Source organism: Symphodus melops (genome assembly GCF_947650265.1).
Source record: "Symphodus melops genome assembly, chromosome: 12".
Classification (NCBI taxonomy): Eukaryota; Metazoa; Chordata; class Actinopteri; order Labriformes; family Labridae; genus Symphodus; species Symphodus melops.
Genome location: NC_136702.1, coordinates 9,406,416 through 9,429,639, shown reverse-complemented (window position 1 = coordinate 9,429,639; position 23,224 = coordinate 9,406,416). Strand labels below are relative to the sequence as shown.

The window sequence follows — 23,224 nt, the reverse complement described above, 5'->3', positions numbered from 1 at the left end:
TAATGTGTAGAATAATTAACATATAACCTAATAAATAATAAGGCCAATAAGTCAATTTTTCATTCTGTTTCCTATAGAAAAAAATACATTTTATTGTGAAAATTATGTAACAAAAATGTTTCTAAATGATCTAAATGCTGGTGTTCTTCTTTCATTGCGCTTTTATTGTCATTAAGTTAAGACACAGTTGGTCTAGTCAGAGATTATTTGTGGTGGATGTTCAGGGATAAAACAGTAACTGAACATAATTTTCAATGACACAAGACCCTTGTATTTGCTTCATCACCAGCTGGCTGAATCCCTTGTTCAAAATTGGGTACAAGAAAAAGTTGGAGGAAGATGACATGTATAAAGTTCTCCCAGAGGATGCTTCAGAGAGACTGGGTGAAGATCTACAACGGTAGGTCATTTAAGTCATGACATTTACATATGTTACATTTATATTGTTGAGGTTTTTTTCTGCTATTATTTTAAACGCCAATTAACAATGTTTCTTCCAATGTTTGAAGTAGCCAAAACAGTGGATATGTTAAGACTTCAGGAATGTCAGATGTTGCATTAATGTATTTTGAATTTGACAAATATTCTTCAGATCAGTTGTTATTTCTAGTCAGGAAATGTCATGAAAAAATGTTGAAAAAAAAAAAGTGTTCATGACTGTGGAGCTGACACCAAATTGAATAAAAAAAAAAAAGATTTACCACTGACGCAACAGATTTTTTTATGTAGAGAGACTGACTGAGGACCATTAAAACAGAGTTCTTTGGCTTTATTTACTTCCCTTTATGTTCAATCATTTACAACTTGTTCATGTTTTAGCAGTAAAAACACTGACCACCGCTTTTGATTTAATGATAGCAGTTTTGAATATCAGTCGATCGTTTTCTTTTATCAGGTACAATAGCAAAAAAAAAAAAAAACACAACAAAATTTCCATTATATAGTAAATGAGTAAGTTCACACCTAAGTTCTTTTTGCTGACTGGAACATGTAACCTCATCCACCTCAGGGCTATTTATCACAAACACTTGTTATAAGCAATTTACTGTACACATGGTTGTCCGGTGAGCCCCTTTGTCGCTGTGAGAAAATCAAATGGTGCTTTCGCCCTCGTCTGATTCATGAATGTCAACACCCTGCCCGTCACCTCTCAGCTTGGACACGTTCTACACAGACCACCCACACACTGTTTTCACGGGGTCTGGTGTCAGAGCTGACATCAAGAAAAGGCCATCTAAATATAGAAGCTAATCCAACTGCATCTAAAGCGAAGGGGTTGCCACTGTCAAGAGGCCATTACATTACTTGATAGCTTGATTATCTAGCTTTCACTGTGACTCTCAACTGGATTACAAAAGTCGCACACCTGAGTTCCACTCCTGTTCATTTCTTTTTTACTGACTTGATCTTAATTAAGAGCAGAAGTTTACAGTTAAGTGACACCATTGGCTTCCCTTCAGCCGTCTTCAAGAGTTGTAACGATTCTGATATCAGTATCAGTAATGGCGTTGATACTTTAGAGATATCAGCTAATGTCATTGCAGATAGATAGATGTTCTTAGGTGGGACTTGTCTGTTTGGACAGTAACGATGCTGTGGAAAAAAAAAATCCCTGAGGGGACAATAAAGTCAATTCATTCATTCATAGGCATTGATATGACTAGATTTTTTCATCAGTCAAAATGTTCAGTTTCATTAGATTCTACTAGAAGTTCAGTTATACTAGTGTTTAGCTGCAGGTGGTGAGAACTGCACCATGTCTGCACCAGGGAGGGGGGGGGGGTTAAATTGTCTGTGGTAAGTGAGCACCAAAGAGAATCTGTTACCTTCTTGGTTGTATCCAATTAGAATTCAGTCCAACACTGAGGTCCAAATTAGAAAATCTCATTAATTATTTTTCCATAATGATTTCCAAATAATTGACTACAGCATCTGACTGAATACTCCATCATGTAGAGACGTGGTGTACACACACTGCCTCACACTTGGGTCTGTAGCGTTGCAAGATGCACTCTCAGTCAGTTCATTTCCATACCAAGCAAGATATTACAATAATAAATTCTTCTTCTTCAGCCTGAAGTGCTGAAACAGTTGATTATGTTGTGAGTAACACAGCTTAATCACCTGCCTTTTTCTTTTCCCTCCGTCAAAGGTACTGGAACACAGAGGTCCAACAGGCGGCAAAAGACCTGCGCCCACCGAGTCTGACTAAAGCTCTCGTTCAGTGCTACTGGAGATCCTATTCACTCATCGGAATATACATATTTGTAGAGGTACAGAACAAGCAAATACCTGCACAGAAATGTACGTTGACACAACAATGTAGATCTTTAATGACTTCATAACAATCCTTTGGGGGAAATTAAAGACAAGCAAGATGATCTACTAAAAGAGCTTTTTTTTTTTTTTTTTAAAGCACCAGTGAAACGCTCAGGTAGATATTGTGAGAGTCTGAAAAAAGGGAAAGGGATCCACTTCTCTGACTCCTGTTTGAACAATCCTCTCTCCCAACCGTAAGTTCTCAAAGGGATACTTCCCCTTGAGGGAGAGATGACTGCCAATGTCAGAGACTAAGAATCCAACTTCTAACCCCGTAAGATGCAAATACAAATGCTTTCAGAAGACTTGTGTTCCTGTAATTAGCCCAAAGGATTACATTGCAGCAAATAAAGCTGTGTCTGGGCTGCTGGCTGCCCTGTAATCATGTGTGGGCAATACCAAAAATAGTTTGAATCTGCAAGTCATGGAAAATCTGAATATGTATAAGAACAACCCAGTTTGAAATAAACAAAACAACATTCCCACGTTAGCAAGAACTTGGTGTCATCCAGCGTGCTTCAAATTTGCTTTGTATCTAATGTTTTATTATCAGGAAGTTCTCAAAGTCATTCAGCCAGTGCTCCTCGGGAAAATGATCGAGTACTTTGAGCGTTACGACCCCGCCGACGATGCAGCTGCCTATGAGACCTACGGCTACGCTACAGTCATCTCCCTGTCCACCATCGCCATTACCCTTTTTCATCATCTCTACTTCTACAACGTTCAGCGAGTGGGCATGAGGATCCGTGTAGCCATGTGTCATATGATCTACAGGAAGGTTAGTGCACATATTCTCCTCTGTCATTGTCCTGTGATTTTAAAGGACTTGATTTAACAACCTTTGTTCTGCACAGGCTCTTTGTCTTAACAGCAAAGCATTTGCCAAAACCACCACTGGACAAATTGTAAACCTGTTATCCAATGATGTCAACAAATTTGACGAGGTAATTACCTCATAGTTTTAATTCAAATGTATATTTTACATAGAGGCTTTATTGAAGTTATACATTCTCGACCTCTGCTTTTTTCCCCTCTGTGTTGTCTTCTTACAGATAACCTTGTATTTGCACTTTTTGTGGATTGGTCCTCTACAAGTAGCAACTGTGACTATACTGCTGTTTTATACAATTGGACCATCATGCCTTGCAGGAATGGCTGTCTTGTTTGTCTTGATGCCAGTCCAGACTATGTTCGGGCGCTTGTTCTCTACTCTCAGGTTTGTCGTTATTCTGATTTATGAGTTCATGTGCCACACTGAATATGGATGCAGCAGTTTATATGTGCTCTTTTTTTTTTTTTTTTTTTTAGGGCTGAAACTGCAGTCTTAACAGATGACAGAATACGCACAATGAATGAAGTCATCACTGGGATCCGTGTCATAAAGATGTATGGCTGGGAGAAGCCGTTTGCTGCGTTGGTGGATGAGGTCAGAAGGTTGGTCGATTGCTTCTTATTTTTCTCCTCCAAACAGGGCTCGGCATCAAGACAATGATTTGTATCCAATTTTGTAAACTTGAGTCACTTTTTATGGATCAATTGAACATCCTTTCACACAGGAAACAAAAAAACAACAACAACAAAAAAACAACATCAGCCTGTCAGTTTGCAGTTTTGTAGGTGCACTGATGTAGTCATCCGAGTATAAACACTTCCCTATGTGGAGCATCCTTTGAGCAGCTGTTGGAGAAAGTGGTTGGCCTTGTTTGAAATGATGTGAAGCAAGGCACTAAAAGGAATTCTGACCTCAAACAACATTCATTCCCTGAAACAAGCTGAGTGACAGATTAGTTTGCGGCCTCCTTACACAGTGGAGTATAACTCAGAAAACATCAGAGCGAGAGTTTTCTGAGTTTTCTAAACAACTCTATTCTGTTATTCTCAGTTATAACTGTATTCATTTACAACAATACAGTGGCATTTTATACCTCTTCTTTTACACCTTTTTTGCAATATGTTCAAAACATTTTGCATTTTGATTCACAAATGACAATTTCATATGTTTTTTTTGTTGCATGCTCCTGCGTTGTGTAGCGATAGCATTCACTGACTTCTTGTCCTGTTCCTGCCAAGACAGGAGATCTCAACGATCATGAAAAGCTCGTACCTGCGTGGCCTGAACATGGCGTCTTTCTTTGTGGGCAGCAAGATCATCGTCTTCATCACCGTCTGTGCCTTCGTGCTGACGGGCAACGCGCTGTCCGCTAGCGTCGTGTTTATGGCTGTTGCTCTCTACGGGGCGGTCAGACTCACCATCACCCTCTTCTTTCCCCTCGCCATCGAGAAAGTCTCTGAGTCTCTAATCAGCATCAGAAGGATTAAAGTAAGTGCATCATGGACAGAAGACATAGTTACGTCCAGTATATGTTGTTTTCTTTCTATGAAAACTGAATCCCTGATTATGATTCTTCTTCTAAGGCTTTTCTCCTGCTCGATGAAGTTGCTCCACATTATCCGGGACTTTCTGTGACAGAGAAGGAGTGTATGGTGAAGATTCAGGATTTGAAATGCTACTGGGATAAGGTGAGGATCGTCGTGGGTCACACCACACGTCTGCTCACATACGATAATCCTTACTCCCGATGAAAATCTTGAAAACATATGAAATGTATTACTAAACCATACAGACTTATTTATCTTCTGCATACCAGTTTTTTTTTTTTTTAAAACCTTTTTTCGCAGATGTTCGAGGCTCCAACTTTACAGAGTGTGTCGTTTACGGTGAAGGCAGAGCAGCTCTTGGTAGTAATCGGACCTGTTGGGGCTGGAAAGGTCAGGTCTGTTCTTAAGATCAGGTTTACGGTCATGCAGGCATTGTTAAACTTCATCATGTTAACCCTTTATAGGGCACTCATTGAGATACCTCAGTGTTATTGGGGGACATAACAGAACGTTATTTCTGTCAAAACATAAAAAAAAAAAAGTTAATTACATTTACAAAAATAAACATTGACGAAGTTATCATATTTGGTTCAAATACCACAATAGCAGGATCAGTGACGTAGGGTGATCTCTTCTGATTGGCTGAGTGAGGATCACATGCTTCTCGACCTTACTGAGGTGCAGAAGGGTGGCCATGTGTGTGTGGAAATGACCAAAAATAGTCACTCAGGGTTAAATAACCTAAATAATGTGTTTTATTTTGGCGCATTCTAATGTGTAAGTCCTTTGTGCAAACTCAAGTGGGAGAGGGATAGAGAGGCTTCAGAATAGCAGAGCGGAGGTGTCTCCAGACCGCAGTTTGTTTTAGTTTAGTGCTGGTGCTCAAGAGCGACATCTACTGGATCAAAAAGTTGCACATTCTTCGTTGAGCTCAGCAGTTGAATAGTAGTAGTGTTAGTATTTCGATTTCAAGCTAATGGGCAGCCAGCTGCAGGGAGGTATATATATATATACTCAACAAAAATATAAACGCAACACTTTTGTTTTTGCTCCCATTTGTCATGAGATGGACTCAAAGATCTAAAATTCATTCCAGATACACAATATTACCATTTCTCTCAAACATTGTTCACAAATCTGTCTAAATGTGTGATAGTGAGCACTTTTGCTTTGCTGAGATAATCCATCCCACCTCACAGGTGTGCCACATCAAGATGCTCATCAGACACCATGATTAGTGCACAGGTGTACCTTATACTGCCCACAATAAAAGGCCACTCTGAAATGTGCAGTTTTGTCTCACAGCAAAATGCCACAGATGGCGCAAGCATTGAGGGAGCGTGCAATTGGCATGCTGACAGCAGGAATGTCAACCAGATCTGTTGCTCGGGCATTGAATGTTCATTTCTCCACCATAAGCCGTCTCCAAAGGCGTTTCAGAGAATATGGCAGTACATCCAACCGGCCTCACAACCGCAGACCACGTGTAACCACACCAGCCCAGGACCTCCACATCCAGCAGGTTCACCTCCAAGATCGTCTGAGACCAGCTACTCAGACAGCTGCTGAAACAATTGGTTTGCATAACCAAAGAATTTCTGCACAAACTGTCAGAAACCGTCTCAGGGAAGCTCAACTGCATGCTCGTCGTCCTCATCGGGGTCTTAACCTGACTCCAGATCGTCGCCGTAACAGACTTGAGTGGGCAAATGCTCACATTCGATGGCGTCTGGCACGTTGGAGAGGTGTTCTCTTCACGGATGAATCTCGGTTTACATTGTTCAGGGCAGATGGCAGACAGCGTGTGTGGCGTCGTGTGGGTGAGCGCTTTGCTGATGTCAATGTTGTGGATCGAGTGGCCCATGGTGGTGGTGGGGTTATGGTATGGGCAGGCATCTGTTATGGACGAAGAACACAGGTGCATTTTATTGATGGCATTTTGAATGCACAGAGATACCGTGATGAGATCCTGAGGCCCATTGTTGTGCCATACATCCATGAACATCACCTCATGTTTCAGCAAGATAATGCACGGCCCCATGTTGCAAGGATCTGTACACAATTCTTGGAAGCTGAAAATGTCCCAGTTCTTGCATGGCCAGCATACTCACCGGACATGTCACCCATTGAGCATGTTTGGGATGTGCTTGACCGGCGTATACGACAGCGCGTACCAGTTCCCACTAATATCCAGCAACTTCGCACAGCCATTGAAGAGGAGTGGACCAACATTCCACAGGCCACAATTGACAATCTGATAAACTCTATGCGAAGAAGATGTGTTGCACTGCATGAGGCAAATGGTGGTCACACCAGATACTGACTGGTTCTGAGTCCCCAGACCCTCAATAAAGCAAAAACTGCACATTTCAGGGTGGCCTTTTATTGTGGACAGTCTAAGGTACACCTATGCACTAATCATGGTGTCTGATGAGCATCTTGATGTGGCACACCTGTGAGGTGGGATGGATTATCTCAGCAAAGCAAAAGTGCTCACTATCACACATTTAGACAGATTTGTGAACAATGTTTGAGAGAAATGGTAATATTGTGTATCTGGAATGAATTTTAGATCTTTGAGTCCATCTCATGACAAATGGGAGCAAAAACAAAAGTGTTGCGTTTATATTTTTGTTGAGTGTATATATATATATATATATATATATATATATATATATATATATACACACACACACACACATTTTTTTTAAAAGCCTGCTTCTCTCTCAAGTTCAGAAACATCAGCAGCTCTTGGGCCTACTAAGTTATATTATGTAAAAATGTTTTTATTAAACAAACAAGAATACATGTCTTTGTGGTTTGCAGTTAAATACTGTTTCTATAACTTTTTAAACGGTTGTCAGATTATGCTGACTGACTCCTGGCTCCAGTTCAAGTGGTATCAATCTTCTCATCTAACTTAAGTTTGGATGTGAAAATTCAATTTGTGTTTTTTTTGTTTGTTTTTTTTGTTACGTCAGTCATCTCTCCTCAGTGCCATCCTGGGAGAACTGAGTAAGGAAAGCGGTTTGGTAAAGCTCAAAGGAGAGCTGACGTACACGTCTCAGCAGCCCTGGATTTTACCTGGTACGATCCGAAGCAACATCCTTTTTGGAAAAGAGCTCAACACCCAGAAGTATGACAGAGTTCTGAGAGCCTGCGCCCTCAAGAAAGTAAAAATCACTCCAAACAAAGTCTTGTTAATCACTCAATCTGCTGCTTGTGTAATATAGATATTAGAGAAGTTTTAGGGAGCGTATTTTGTAGCAGCATAATCCAGTGAAAATTTGACTGTCTGTTGAGGGTTGTGTTTGGACCCTGTTCAGGACATGGACATGATGCCAGGCGGTGACCTTGCAATGGTCGGGGATAGAGGAGCAAACCTCAGCGGAGGACAGAAAGCAAGGGTCAGCCTAGCCAGGTGAGCTGCATTACTACTCATAAATGCATTTTTCTTTATAACTCATGACAGAAATACTGTCACCTCCAAATGTTTTCTTTTTTTTTATTAGAGCAGTGTATCAGGATGCAGACATCTACCTGCTGGATGACCCACTCAGTGCCGTGGACGCTGAGGTGGGAAGACACCTCTTTGAAGAGTAGGTATTGTAAAATCCAAATGTAAAGTCCAAATGACCTGATCATGTCTTATTTAATTCATGTCATCCAAACTATGTTTTTACCAGGTGCATTTGTGGACTTCTGAGGAAGAAGCCTCGTATCTTGGTGACTCATCAACTACAATATCTGAAAGCAGCAGATCAGATTGTCGTCCTAAAAGAGGTGAGCGATACAAATGTGTATGTGCAGGTATTAATTATGACTCTTCATGTGCTCTGAATACTGGACCAGCACATAAATGGGGTATAATGCGAGTTTACTGTCAGTGTTTTAAGCATCACTGACGTCTCATTCCATTGGCTCATTTTAACTTTATAGATTTGACGCCATACGTTCTACCTTGTCTCTGTAGCCTCTACAATTTGTAAGTTCTTATAAAGTCACTTTTTCCAGTTTGCCTGTAAATAGTTAGATGAAAAATAAAAATGTAACCTTGATAAGCAGCTTTACCACAGCTTTGACCAATAGAAAAATAATCACTCAACTACACTACTACCTGAAGAGTGGTTTTTGCTGTTAAAACGCTAAAGGAGACATAACTAAACTTTCTGTAAAAACATCCATATTTATGATGCTAATATGTTATTTAGTTTATAACTTATTTTTCATTTGTGTACAAATCATTTGACAGCAATAAACCTGTTATTACAGCTAGGATTTTTCAAATATGGTTAAAATGAAGAACCTCGTAAAATGAACATCATCAGACAGTCAATAAATGAGTGTCAGGAATGATTTTCTTTTGTTGGGTTTGAGTTGCATATATCAACAACAACAACAACATCAGTGACAGAGGTAATGACTCCATAATGTTTAATTCGATTATGGCCTGACAGATCCCTGTGTCTGTACATTTTCCTTTGTACCTTTTGATCTCTTATCGAATTGATGCAATGATCAGGGTCAGATGGTGGCACGTGGGACCTACAATGAGTTGCTGGGCTCTGGACTGGACTTTACCTCCCTTCTTAAGGAAGAGGAGGACAAGGAGGAAGAGAGGAAGGGCACGACCTCAATTCCAGGGACTGTCTCTCGCAGTGCCATGTCGCTCTCTAACAACTCAAAGTCCTCAATGTCCTCCCTCTCCTCCTCTCAGTACTCTTTGATTGAGGGAGCAGAGCCACTGGCATTGGTAGGTGTATATCTGACTTGACTATAATATGTAAAGGGAGTTCCCCCCCCTCCCCATCATGTTTTTAAAATATATGTTGAGCTTTCAAAAAAAAAATGGTGCTACCTACCAGCCACAAGAGGGCAGCAGGTACTCACTTTTCCCCTGCAGCTCATTCCAGCCTGATCCGTAGTGTTTCTGGATGATATTTACACTAGTGTCTCTCTTTAGGTAGTGCAACCTGCGGGGGAGGAAAGGCGCTCAGAAGGAAACATCGGCCTGCGAATGTATGTCAAGTATTTCAGGGCAGGCGGCAACTTCCTGGTCCTCTGGGTCCTCGTTGTACTGAATGCCCTAGCACATGTGAGTCCATTTTTTCCAAGTATTTAATGCATTTTTTTTTAAATCAGTTTTGGAAAGAAATTAGACATAAATGAATTTGTTTGAATTTTCTGTTGAATAATATATACATATATAGTCAAACTGAAAATTTGTCATACGTGTTTTGTATTTCTGTCATTATTTTTATCTCTTTATGTCGTGTGCGTGTTTGTTTGTTTTTATGTCTTTTTAGATCACATTTGTTCTACAGGACTGGTGGCTCGCTTGCTGGTGAGATTTAATTTCTTTCACACAAACTGGGCGTCACTGCTGGTGTAAGAGGATGATAGCAGGCTTAATAAGCTAAAGAACATTTAAAAAAAAAACCTAAAATAATGGTTTCATAGATCAACACTGAATCGAACTTGTTTCTGGGTATTTTTCTTTTGCTTGTTGTAACTAACCTTGTGCTTCAGGTTAAAAGAAATGGGGTTTTGTAAATTCTCCTCATGTTGCAGTTTTATTCCTTCGTTGTGTTTATTTGTCCTTGTAGACTTTTGGTTCTTTTGTGGCTGACTTGCAGGGCCTCTGAACAGAAGCGCATCAATGTGACAGAGCACCTCAATGGCAGCCTACCTCCGCAGTTGGACCTTGACCTGTACCTAGGTGTTTACGCAGGTGAAGCTCAGTGAGCGCACATTGCTCTTTGTGTACCGTCGAGCCTCTGAATACCCCAGGCATTCAATGAACAGATCCACAGTTCTTTGGCTGCGGCCCAAGGCCTTCAAGGCCCAGTGTATGTGTACATGGGCCTCAGCTGTACAGGGAGATAGCACTGCCTTTCTTGTTGTCTACTGTTGGATTGTTCTGATTGTCTCCCCGTGACTCCCAACCTCTGCACTCTTTCATAACTTGTATTCACAGTGAAAGATCCCCATTGAAGACAAAAAAAAAAACAATATTGAAAGAAAAACTTAAGTGGAATATATCTGCTTTTTTTCTGTCATTCAGCATCCCTTGGCCTTAAATGCATAGCTGACCTTGGAACAGGCACAAAGATGGCTTTTGTAGTGTGCTGATGGATTTTTTTTTTCTGTGCTTTTGTCAGGTTTAACAGCAACTTCAGTAGTGTTTGGCTTCCTCCGCTGCTTGGTCTTCTTTAATGTTCTGGTGAGCTCAGCTCAAACCTTACACAACAGCATGTTCCACGCCATCCTTCGGACACCGGTACGCTTTTTTGACGTCAATCCAATCGGTGAGTTGCTCACCTCCTCCTCAAACACTTATTTAAGTGACCAATAAATAACTCATACACATAACGGCATACAGAAGATGCATGCAAAGTAAACAGGAAGAAGGATCTGCCCGTGAGAGGGATTTTTCAAACACTTGACCACTAGAGAGCATACTGTTGCTGACTTGATCGTGTTTCCATCCACTTCAAAAACACCCCTACAGTATGTGTGCTTCACAGTCTGTCATTACTGTCATGTTCTCGACAGTGTCTAGGGTTTTTGAATTGAAAGAAAATGATCCAAAATGTGATTTTAAAAAACAACAACAACAATAAGATTTTACATAATTTAAATTTTTTTAAATTCTAATTTGAAAAATGCAAATTTTCAGTTATTTGGGTTAATGTAAACTATAAATCAAACATTGAGTTGAACAACGTAAAAGAGTGTTTCCTGTTTGTGTGATTTAAAATTCGATGGCAAATTAACTGCCGTCATCAAAGTTGCTGTTCTAAAGGAAAGCATGTATGACCGAGAACCCCTGCAAAAAAAAACAAAAAAAAACACCCTTGTGTTACAACTTAAAATATAACCTTCATGGATGTTTAAACGAGTTAAGAGAGTGCGATCTGTCTTTTCGTGTCAAAAGCAAACACTCTTACTGAATGAATACTGTTTGCACTACATCTTGGTCAGCGTATTATTTGGATTTTTAGAGCTGTGTAAATACAGACGTTCGCTGCTTGTGCTGCCTCCGAAATCTTGGCCCATTTTGTTTCCTTTGCAGGCCTTAGCCGATGGCTCAACAGAGCGCGCAGACATGATTTTAAAAGTGAGCAAACATGTTTGACTCCACATACACTAGACCTTTTTTTTTTTTTTTTTTTTTTTGAATTTTTATTCTTCAGGTGTGTTTTGTGCCACTTTTCCTCGTGGAAGCCGCTCGTGGAGTGTCCCTGTGGGTTTTGTGGTTTTAATTAAAGACCTCTTTTAATTAGTAATACCACCACTATCTGCCATTCACATCTACAGTCAACTGTCAAGTGGCCCACTTTGATAAGTTTTCATTTTTCCAGGGCATTGTTCACCTGTCAGCAGATAATTACTCAGCCTAATCTCTTCATAGTGACATGCATGTACAACACAATCAGCTCGGATGGGAATTCTCAAGAAGAGGGGAACTTGTATCTGTATAATGAGTCATAATAAGCTGTTAACACAAGTCTAAATATGATTTGAGGGTGTTCAGGAGCTCGCGGTTTCTTCTGGCATTAGAAGTGGGTGTAGCGACAAAGCTTCCCTTTGCAGAGCTGTGTTTGAAGCAAACAACCACAGGTCTTATAATCTTTGGCTTTTGTTTTTCCTGCTGCCGCTGGTTTATGTGCTGGACTTGCTGACGGCTTATCTGGGTGCGCCTTACTTGGTAATCGCACGAGAGAAGAGGACAGACACTTTGAATAATGTAATAATCTGTTTAATAGTGCAGCAAAGGAGAGGCTTAACAGACACTGCTATCTGATTGCTGTTGTACTGCTATCAGTAACCATTGTATGACCAGTCCAGTCATTAGAGCGTGGCCCCCGAGGCGAACAAACAACAGAGTGTGTCTCACTAGATTTATACAAAAATATCCCACAGACTTCGTCCAGGCAGCAGACGAATAAGCATGACCACGACCTTTTCAAACTGTAAAATAAAGAGAGAGTTTCACTTATTAGCTTCCTGTTTTTTTTCTTCTTCCGTGTTGTATTTTTGCTTGATTCACTCTGGAGTGTATCCCAGCAGAACGATCAGGACAAAGAAAGACTCACCATGTCTTCTCTCACACTTTCTTTATTTCTTTATAAACGTTGCTTCCCTCCAAACATTTCTTTTCTCCCCTTTTTTCTTCTTTTTTTTTTCTTTTTTTTTTTTTGTATGTTAACTGACAACGCCGCCGTGGCATGCTTCACTCTCCTCTTGCGTCTTCGCAGTGATTATAAGCGACTGTATGTCTACGTGTAGGAAAAGGATTTGACAGCAGTTTACAAGTGTAAGTGATAGGTGCGCTGCTGCTGAACAGGCCCACTGTCTGAAAGCTGTCGACGGAGTTAAAGGTTACCATTTCAAGCGTGGTTGCACAAAGGTTCTTATTTGTTATTCTGTGAATGTGGTTTGTAACAATAGAGCAAGGCAGGGGTGAATTATGATTGATGGAGAGGCTTTGTAGCTCCACGGTATCAGCTATTGAATGCCTCTGTGGTATTTCAATCATATTCCTGCATTATTCTCTTCTGCGCGCTGTAGAAACAGTTTGAGGCTTTTGCTGATTAAAAACTTTTATGTTTGGCGACAATACTATTTGATGTGTTCAAGATATGTAGATGATGATGATAAAACACAGACTCGTCTTTTTTTTTATTAATTAATTTCGCTTAATATATTCGTGTCGCTACGTTCTTTGCATTCTATACAGTCTTATTAGAGCCGTTCACTCAAATATGATCCAGTTAGAACAGCGCAGACAGCGGTGGATGTATTGAGCTGATGTTGATCCCTGTAATTTAGTGTCATTGAGTGGGCTAATCCCCTCAGAGACTGCAGGCCAGGGCTTCAGCTCATCAGCACAGTCGAGGAGTGGAGTTTCAGTCAACACACACACACACACACACACACACACACACAGACACACAGACACACACACACACACACACACACACTTCTCCGTAGTGGGCCATCTCTGTGCCGGGTGTCACTCAGTTTGCTGTTGATGCAGTGAACATTAGATCGTCTGTAGTCAGTGATGTGAGATTCTAATTGTGTCGACAGAAGCAATGTTTTTATGTCTGTATTTCAGGTGTGGGATGCAAGAGTGTTAAGAGCAGAAGTGGAGGAAGTACTGCAGAGAGGGTGATGATATCGAGGTGTGTAAATTGAATGTGGAGATGGAGCCGTGTGTGTGTGTGCAGAGCAGCTGATAGGGCTCCCCCTCGCTCGGCACTTCCACTATTTAATTGCATGAAAGGGAAGGAGAGGAGATTGCAGGAGCCTGGCGGTGCGAGCGAAGAGAATGGATTTAGAATGTATTAGTATTGGCAGCAAGGCGCCGGCGGTGGGAGGCTGCCCCAGGCCCGTGGGCCCCCTTCATGGAAGTGCAGGTGAGCTGTGCCACCTCCAGCCTTGGCAGCCCCCTCCCCAGTATTCCTTCATTATCACACTTGCCTCGCTGAAAGGCCCCTTTCCGTCTGCACTGGGGCCCACACATGGAGCAGCTCTGAGTCGTCTCCTTATCTTGATGTTTACAGGGAACAGCGATTTGCCACACGCCCTGCTCCAGCCGGACCCCACTGTTCTGTTTCTTTAAGTGTGATTGGGGGCCCTGCTCACCTAATATCCCCACCTTAAAGGGGAGGGGGGGGGGGTCACCTTAGTTGGGAGGACTTGATATTTCCTGAGCTTGAAAAAGTGGTGCAAATCACCCCTGGAGTTTTTTAACCATGAGAAATTATTTGATACTACTCCTGCTGGTATTCTGAAACATCTATACCCATCTGGACACAATAGGTGATATTGTTGACAACCACCCATAGTGATTGAAGCCATTGTCCTGGGCTGCTCTTACCTCATAGGCTTCTCCATGCAGTGGATGTCTTTGTGTAACTGCATCACTGTAATGTATCCCCTCTATAGTGTGCGCAGGATGGAGAAGGGTCTTTTACTTCATCCCCTATGAAACTCTGTGTTAACTGAGCCGCTTGTCAAACAGCTGATAGCTGACTGATGTTCTCTGCTCTAACACCCTCTAACCATGGTATGATGTAACCCAGAGAAACCTAGCCTTTTCTTATTGCCATTGTTTGTCAGATATGCATGAATTTGGGTCATCTATGGCTTAGACAGTAAAATTACATACAAATATTATTGGATCTTCAGCAAACACTCTTTTGACAAGTACCCCCCCCCCTTCCGCCCCCTGTTGCCAGACTAAAGCAGCTATATTCTCCACTAGTATAGTGGCAGCTCTACCCTCTTGCATGAACCCTCTCCTCGGGATGTCTGTATGCTAAAGGGGCACTCACACTGTGAATAAGATTAGTCTGCCTCCAAGTGTACAACATGCTTACGCCACTTGACTTTGAATCAGTGCTGATTTAGAGCATTGCTGGGTTGTTGCGGGGAATAATGCCCTGGCTGGGTTTTTATGCAACGGCTGTTATAGAGAGCCCGGCCTCGTCTGCATGCGTGTTTTTTTTTTTTTTTTTTTTTTTTCTTAAGGCAGGAGCGGCATTTTTTGGATAAAGCTGTAAGCTGCTTACGGCCGTGGAGAGAGGTGATTACAGGGCCCTCCTCCGTAGGACTGGCTGGGAAGCTGGGAGGCAACTTTTTAGGTCAGTGGTGCCATAGCTCCGCCACGCCTCCAGAGCGCCATACCATCACAAGCGTGCCAGTGTGCACGTCAGCCGTCCTCTCTTTTGGTCCAGTACCAAGTCCTCTTTTGGCCTAAACTCATCTGCATGCTATAGTTTTTAGTTTCACTTAAACAGGAGTCGTACCCTTATAGTGCATCTTCTTTATTGACACACTTTATACAAGTAATGGCTCAACTTGAGGGCATTGCCACAGTACAGAATAGGACCATTTTTGAAGCGCTTGAGTGGGAAAATAGTGCACACAACTGCTTTTTGGTGACTTTTAACTTGAGCCCAGCTCTTGTTGCAGCAGTTCTGGCACCACTCTGGTACTTTTTGTCTGCCTCTGAGAGTCTGAGGGCTTCCTTCAGGGACAGAGATAGAGAAAGCTTTTCTCTCCTGCCTGCCTTTAGCTAGTGTAGAGTGGGGATTTGCTATCACTGACCCTGCAGTAAACAGTGTGTGAAAGCAGCTGGGGTGTAATCTTATGTGCTGTAGGATCAGAATGTGTGGTTCGGGCAGCAAAGGGGTGGGGGGGCGGGGGCGTGGGGGGAGCATAGATACTAAAAGAGTCTCAATAAAAAAAAAAGGGGGCTACTGTACCACAGCACCTGCGGAGCACCAGTCAAAAATAATGAACACCTGAGCAGATTGGATGCAACTCAATTAACGTCAGGGACACTGCCAGTCAGAACATAAAGGCAGGTACGCAGCTTCTGTTGCCCTTTTGTTCACGCACAAAGGGTTCCCTCACGTATTCAGCCAAAGAGTAGGGTCGTCTTTATGAAACCCAAGACTAATAATGACTCATTGTTTACTCTGGATAGGCCTCCGTTAATCCTCTGATATCACGCTCAATAAATAAGCTCTTCCCGACGAAATCAAAGAAGACTTTGGTAAGAGGTTCGTTTACAGTCTAGTGAGAATAAAGACAAAAAAAAAAATCTAATATTGCTTCTTAAAGTGCGGAGTAGCTAATATACAAAGGAGTATCTGTTGTCTCTCTGTCTTACACATCACCGTTTTCATAAGTGTATTGTATTTATTCGGATTGTACAAATCAAACATAGCATTCACAATATGTAGCTGTTCGTCAAGTTCACTTCAGGTATCCATATATCTACTCTGATGTTATCTCATCTTTTTTTTTTTTTCCCATGTTTCCCAGGAAGGATCCTCAACAGGTTCTCGAAGGACATCGGTTACCTGGACTCCCTGCTCCCGTGGACATTTGTGGACTTCACCCAGGTGAGTCTCACCTCGGCAGGTTTGGTCGCTGGCGCTGCAGCATGGGAAGGCCATTTCATGCCTGGCTAAACCTGCTTTGTGGTCCAGGTCCCCTAATCTGGAAACAATTACTGTAGGATTACCCGCCAGCGCAGCCCAGCGCCTGCACAGATTTAATAAAAGTGTGCACATAGGCTGAGGGCGTGGCTCCCTCACTGTGACACAACAGAAGCGGCATCTTCAGAGAATGTGTAGGGAGACTAAGCGAGTTATTGGGAGAGTAAAAAGGTACCAAAGAGGAAATAAAAGGCGAGTGGATGATGGGTGCGATGGGGAGGGGGGGAACAGCGTGGAGGGAGGGAGGGAGGGAGGGGGTGACGAGGATGATGTGTTGAGTGGCAAAGAGAAGAAGTGTGAGCAGCAGGCGTATGATGTGTTTGCAGGAGAGAGCTGGGAGCTTGGTGGAGGAGGGGGAGGGGGGGGGGGGACAGGTCAGTTGGAACAGATCCAGAGCGGGGACCTGCCCCTCTCAGCGCAATTCACCTAATGCTCTACAGTCTTAGCCAAGGTAGCCAAGGGCCACCCTGGTGCATAGCCAGGTTGGGTTACCGAATGCCACCCTGCCACCGTGACAGCCATCTCCCACGAAAGCCCGCGGAGATGAGCCAGCTCATGCACCTAGCGCCACAAAGAAGGGAATGTTCGCTGCACAATTCGAGGTAGAGGAGCAGGCGTGGCTCTTTGGTTTGGGCCAAAGAATAGAACAAAGGCGCACTGAAAATGAATCCCCCTTCCACAATGCCTGAGTGATGTTTGTGGCAGATACCCATCTCACAGTAGACAAAAGCCATCTTAAATGCTGAAAGCACAAAAGATCATATGCACAAAAGCTTTTTGTCTGCTATAGTTTCCCTCATTTTGATAATAAGGTGAATAATGGCCGGAGTAAAAGAATAACTTTGTAGTAGGCCCGTAGGTGCAACTGAAAACAGTGAAAGTAGACCAGATCATGACTTGTTTTGCACATACTGTATTTCATTTATGACTTATGCATTTCATTAGATTATCTATTACCTGCATTACACTTAAGCAATGGAAACACAAACATTTAAACTCGTCTTCAAATGGAAGACGAGTATCCTGTCAAAGCTGGACTGGATATATCAAGCACTTTATCTCTTCTGTTTCTTGCTGCACCACAAAGTGGGAAGTGATGGTGATAGTGGACAAAGGTGGCATCCTTTGAACAAAACACTTTTGTTTGTGCTGCTCTCTGCTCTTTATGCAGGTGTCTTTCATGGAGCGCTTTTTAACGCTTTCAGGAAGGACGATTTTCACTCTTTTTATCAAAGTATTAGCCGTGCAGAAAAGCTGCTGATCCCCGACTATTGTTGCTCTTTCGTGGAGGGACATTTCCCCATAGTCATTGTTTAAATGGTTGTCAGGGGGGGAATAAAGTAAAACTCCATAAACAATGGCCTAACTGGTTTATCTCTTCTCTATGGGGAGAGGCCGCTTCTGTGCGAGGATTTGCACCAGAGCCCTCCCCCCTTTTGTGGTGGAGTAAGCACTTCACAGCCCCTCAGCACTGCCCCTCAAACCCGCCTAACAAGGGGATTCCCTCCAGCTGGGGGAACCTGGTTACACCCCACAGCCCTTTTTTTTCCACAGGTCTCATTTAGTAGTAATTTAGTGTATTGTAAAATGGGCTCTTTCTCTTCTCTCTTTATGGTCAGGGGACAATGACAGAAATGTCAATTAAAAACACCTCAGGCTTTTGGGTCTGTCGGCTTTTGTGTAGCCTTGACCTTTAAATCCTGGGTTGCCTCTATTTTCACAAAGGGTGGGGGGCAGAGGAGGAGGCCAAGACAATGAGGGGTGAGTTCAGGGGTCTTTCAGTGGAGGATTTTATGTGAAGGCTCTTGACCAAGTCACACCACTAACTGTGGGGTCTGTGTCTGCATTCATAGGTCCTGCATTATGTCAGCATGTGGATGTAAAGAGAACAGCTGATCAACTTTTATCACCTGGAGAGAGTGAACATACGGGACACAAACGCAGCACAGAAGCACCCGAGATGCGCACTAACAAGCAGCGAAGCGGCTTTTGTCTAAAAAAAAAAACAAAAACACCGGCGGGTGGACCGTGGTGCGAGTCTGTACATTGTGTGTCAGGCCTCTTCAGTGGCTTTGTGGGATATGAGAAGTGCTGACGTAACCGCGAGTGCTGTAGGATGGGATTTCACCAGCTTTTCTCGGCTTCTTTACCACGCTGGTGACAGAAGGGGCGAGGAATGCACTGGCTCTAGGCCTTACACAGGTTATCCTGAGAAACACAGGAGATGTGCCTGTGTGCAACTATACAGGCTGTGCCATAAATCCCCTGTCGGCATTGTTTAATGACAGTTCTATTGTCGTCCTGCACAAGGTGAAGTGACACTGAAAGGTGAGAAGCCTACAGATTAACGCAACTTTTTCTTCATTGTTGTTGTTTTTTTTTTTTTTTTTTTTCTCTTTTAATTAGATTACGTCAAATAAATGACCCAAAACACAAGCAGACGGTATTTTGTGTTTGTGTGCTTGTGGGTGTGTTCGACTGGTCACTCAGCAATACCACGCATGGTCATTTGATGGCGAGCACCGGCCAGAGAAAGCGTCTGGTGTGTTTGTGTATGTGTGGTCTCCCATGATGGTGCAACTCAGCCGCTCTGACTCAGTCAAACAGGCCTGGGAACCTGCATAACAAAGTCCTAATCTAATCTAGAATCTCCAATCGTGTCATTATGATGAGGGGAATGAATTCTGTGCTTTTCGGAAAGTGACTTCTGACTTTGTGAATTGCTGTTTTCTTCCACATGCGAAACCCTTTTTTTTTTGTGTGTTGTTTTGAAGAAGAAGAAAACGAGCAGTGGCTGGGTGAATGAATTTTCTGGACACAAGTGATTTATAGTAGAGGGCGAGAGGGAGAGAGTGAGAGAGCATTTCAAAGCCTTTCTCTTATTTCCAAAATGGGGTTGGAAATCAGCAGCTTGACTGAGCCCAAATAAGTGACTTCTTTTACCTTTTCACAGAACACAAAGGCCTAATCCTAGGACTACTTGAGCCACCAATGTAGACAGCGACTGAGACCACCACAGTATGTGTCAGACCCTCCTCACCACACACAAAAACACATTGACTGCAGCTTTATGAAGTGAAAATGGCCCAGAAAGAGAAAATGTGAAGGAGGTGTCCACAGTCATTTCTCTCAAAGAAAAGGCCACAGCATCTGGTATTTAATTCTAAAATAAAGCCCAAAGACAGAGTCCAAAGGATTGGGTCACTCCTATTGTTCCAGAGCCAGAGTGGAACAGCCCTGTTTTGTTTCAGTGCCACTGACCCTTACAACTTATTGTGCTGCTCTGTCAGGAAAAAGTGTGGGGTAAAAAAAAAAAAAAAATTCCAGCGATGACAGAGGACTTTTTTTTTCCGGAGGAATTTTCTTTTTAAACCATGCGCTCCCTTCATTTCCTGTTTTGTTTGCACTTCTTTTTTTTCCCAGTGGCAAATATTGCACACTGTCAGTAAATAAAGGGAGGATGAAAAAAAGGGGGCTTGTAAAAAAAAAAAAAAAAAAAGCGTACTGATTCCTCGTGTCCGCAGGGATGTTTGATTAAAGAGAAGTGTTTATTTTCTGCTGCGGAACAACAGTCGCTATCATCGCCAAACACAAATATAGTAATTAACTTCAATTTTCTACATTTATTTGGACATCAAAGAGCTGATAGGATCATTGAGAAAATAAAGCAATTAGGGTCAGCAGAGATCTGAATGGTCTTTGGGCGCAGCAGTGTGCCCAGTTTGCTTGAATGACTGAATCACATGCGTGCGGTAGCTTTCTTTTCTTGCTAAAGAGCAATTAGTGGTAATTCTTTATTTAAACTGTTTGTATACAGAAGCTTTCATCCTATTATCCACTTTTATGTGCAGCGGGATGTGGCTCTGGGAGTTTTCTGTTCCTGTGTGGTTTTAATAGGAGATATGGACGTGGTCTGAGTGGGGTGGGGGTGGGGGGGGGGGGTGGTTGAGGTGTATTCTTGCTTTACTTATCTGAGGCATCTGTGTGTAGTGTGGGTGGGGGGCCACGGTGTTCCCGATGCTGACACGATAAGTGGCAGACAACGCAAATGGATCACATCAAACGTGGCCTTGGCGACGGCAGGCCCTGGGGCACACAAGGAGGCAAGACTCCTATCTAATGCTTCCTTTTCCTCCTGCGTCCCCTCAGATGACCCCACTGTCAGATAATCCTGCCTGGGAGAAGCCAAAAAGACCAAACATGGGCCCAATTAGAATTTAGAGGAACCAATCGGCAAACGCGACTGAGCAGAGTTCGTTTATCACGTAGACAAACAGAATACAGGATAAGATGTTTGTTCAGTTAGTATTTGATCTCCACCAGGGAAGGCTGGATCACACACAGTGATGGCTCGTGTACCACCGTCTCACTTTGGATGCTGGTTAGCCTTCCATCAAGGCTAAGATTGAAACTTATGTACTGTGAAATTCTCGGGATCAGTTGTGCTCAGTAGCTTCCAATCACTGTTTGATTGTGTGGGCATCACTACAGCAATGGTGAGACTGGTAATACCCTCTTATCAGAAGTGCAAATGGAATCAAGTAGCTTTTCATCCTAAAACGACACTGAAAGTGATCATGCTTAAACTTGTGCCTAAGTGGCAGATAACATCCGTAATTAAGGTGCTAAATTAAATGTTCATCTCTCCAGGCCAGTCTGAGACCACTGAAGGTAACAGTATGATCCTAATCTCCTCGTCGGAGGATTCATCTCTTAAGACGGGTCCAATTTCAGGGTGTGAGGTTTCAGTTTTATCGCCTTTTAATCGAATATAAAATATGTAACAGTAAACCTTTTAGTGACGATGAAATAGTCTCTCTCGTACTTGGTGTTGGATGATGAATTTTCATTATTAACTGAGGTGAAAGTATCAACATCAAATAAACAGGAAAAGAAGAAACAACATGAGTTAAAGTCCTGCGTTCAAAATGTTATCAGGTCAAAGTCTGAAAGTAGAAAATCAACATTAAGAGTCACGCAGAACAAAAGCCCCAATGACTGTATTATTACAGCATGCTGTTTCTATTTCACAGAGTTTCAAAGGGAAATGTTTTAATTTGTACAATAAAAAAAAAAAGATTTTTAGACTTAAAAATGTTGTTCAGTAGCTTTTAGAGCCGTTTAAAATGAAGAGTGTTGAAAAGACAACAATGTTTCCTCTTGAGATCTAAGGTCTTCTACCTTTTTGTCAACTGTCTTGGGATAAAATGTGTTATGAATTGACGCTATACAAATAAAGATTTGGTTGATTCATTGTGAAGTACACAAACAAAGTGGGGGAAAAAATTTGGAGTACAGTACTTTAGAAATGATTCCTCAAAATGATTTTTATAATGTCGTAGGTTATTGTTATTGTTTGGGATGTTTGCTTTTATTGGACAGGACAGCTGGAGAGATGGGACATGTTGGGATGAGAGAGGGAGGGGGATGACATGGCAGCAAAGGGCCCAGAGTGGCCAGAGGCACTGCTTGTCAACAGGCAAGGCAGGCAACTGCTTGGGGCCCCCTCAAGGTCATTATGGGGCCCCAAAACGGACGACAAACTTTAAACATTTCCTCAAAATGTTCAAACTTTGCATTGACTGTAGGAAACCTCCCAAATGGGGCCCCATCTGACAGCACTTACTCACAATGCCCTGGTAAGTGTTGCATTCATTTTTGCTGTTAAATTAATAAGGGACGTTGGTTGGAGGGGCCCCCATTGAATGTTTGCCTAGGGCCCCAACAGAAGCACTTTAGCCTCCTCTGTACATGCAAGATACAACATAACAGCGACGCTGTCTGGAACCCCAATTCTTAAAGTCTTGATTGTGTATTAACTTTCAACAAAACCCCAAGTTGCACACATTTCAGCATAGTTTCAGGAACTGCTGTCCAATTAAAATTCTCAGTGGACGCAAACACTTGTCATGATAGAAGTAGTCAGAAGTGTAATTTTAGTCTGTTCTGGGTTAATATCCTAAAGTCCTTTAAAAGTTATTCAACATTATGCATTTTGATATTGGATTACTATCTCAGATAAATAAATGTTAAGCAGCATTATTGCAGATGGTGGAATTGGAGCTCATACTTCTGTGTTGCTTCTTTATGAACTACAAACACAAATGAGACAGTGAGCAACAAGACTTGTTATCTCTATATTGTAAATTAGGAAGCCTATCACTGCTGAAGTGGGGGTGTCAGCCTTTTTTTTTTCTTTTTTTTTTTTTACGTTTGCCACCACAAATGTATTAGTATATAAATATTAATTAGTTTCTGTCTTCAGTTTTCTAAACAGAGGAGGTGTGTGTACTCTGTTGTCATCAGACTCATCTCCTCCATTCCTGTTTAGGCAGCTCTAATATCCTGGTCTCGATGTGTCACAGAGCCATTAACACGGGTGATGAGTCACTGTGTTGTTGAGAGCTTTGCGGCTTCAGTGTGATGTATCAGACACCCACAGTGTGGTTCCCAGAGCCCTCTGCCAGTCACTGTGGCCCTGCCTGTTGGCTGGCTGCTGTGCCAGG

The 23,224-nt window shown here is 42.4% G+C and overlaps 1 protein-coding gene across 2 annotated transcripts in view; it reads left to right on the top strand.

The window, feature by feature from the left end:
- Nucleotides 1–23,224, top strand: part of LOC306832669 (ATP-binding cassette sub-family C member 4-like) — a 39,591-nt gene that overhangs the window by 586 nt on the left and 15,781 nt on the right. Inside the window, exons 2-20 of one of the 2 annotated variants that reach the window (XM_079357531.1) lie at nt 290–400; nt 2,153–2,273; nt 2,873–3,097; nt 3,174–3,263; nt 3,372–3,535; nt 3,628–3,753; nt 4,390–4,639; nt 4,735–4,839; nt 4,999–5,088; nt 7,680–7,871; nt 8,025–8,119; nt 8,211–8,297; nt 8,385–8,481; nt 9,221–9,455; nt 9,666–9,793; nt 10,005–10,042; nt 10,335–10,429; nt 10,860–11,006; nt 16,543–16,622. In XM_079357531.1, the coding sequence (XP_079213657.1) occupies nt 290–400; nt 2,153–2,273; nt 2,873–3,097; nt 3,174–3,263; nt 3,372–3,535; nt 3,628–3,753; nt 4,390–4,639; nt 4,735–4,839; nt 4,999–5,088; nt 7,680–7,871; nt 8,025–8,119; nt 8,211–8,297; nt 8,385–8,481; nt 9,221–9,455; nt 9,666–9,793; nt 10,005–10,042; nt 10,335–10,429; nt 10,860–11,006; nt 16,543–16,622 (2,476 nt within the window). The remainder of the gene's footprint in view (nt 1–289; nt 401–2,152; nt 2,274–2,872; nt 3,098–3,173; nt 3,264–3,371; nt 3,536–3,627; nt 3,754–4,389; nt 4,640–4,734; nt 4,840–4,998; nt 5,089–7,679; nt 7,872–8,024; nt 8,120–8,210; nt 8,298–8,384; nt 8,482–9,220; nt 9,456–9,665; nt 9,794–10,004; nt 10,043–10,334; nt 10,430–10,859; nt 11,007–16,542; nt 16,623–23,224) is intronic. The other variant, XM_079357532.1, reaches the window with a different exon arrangement.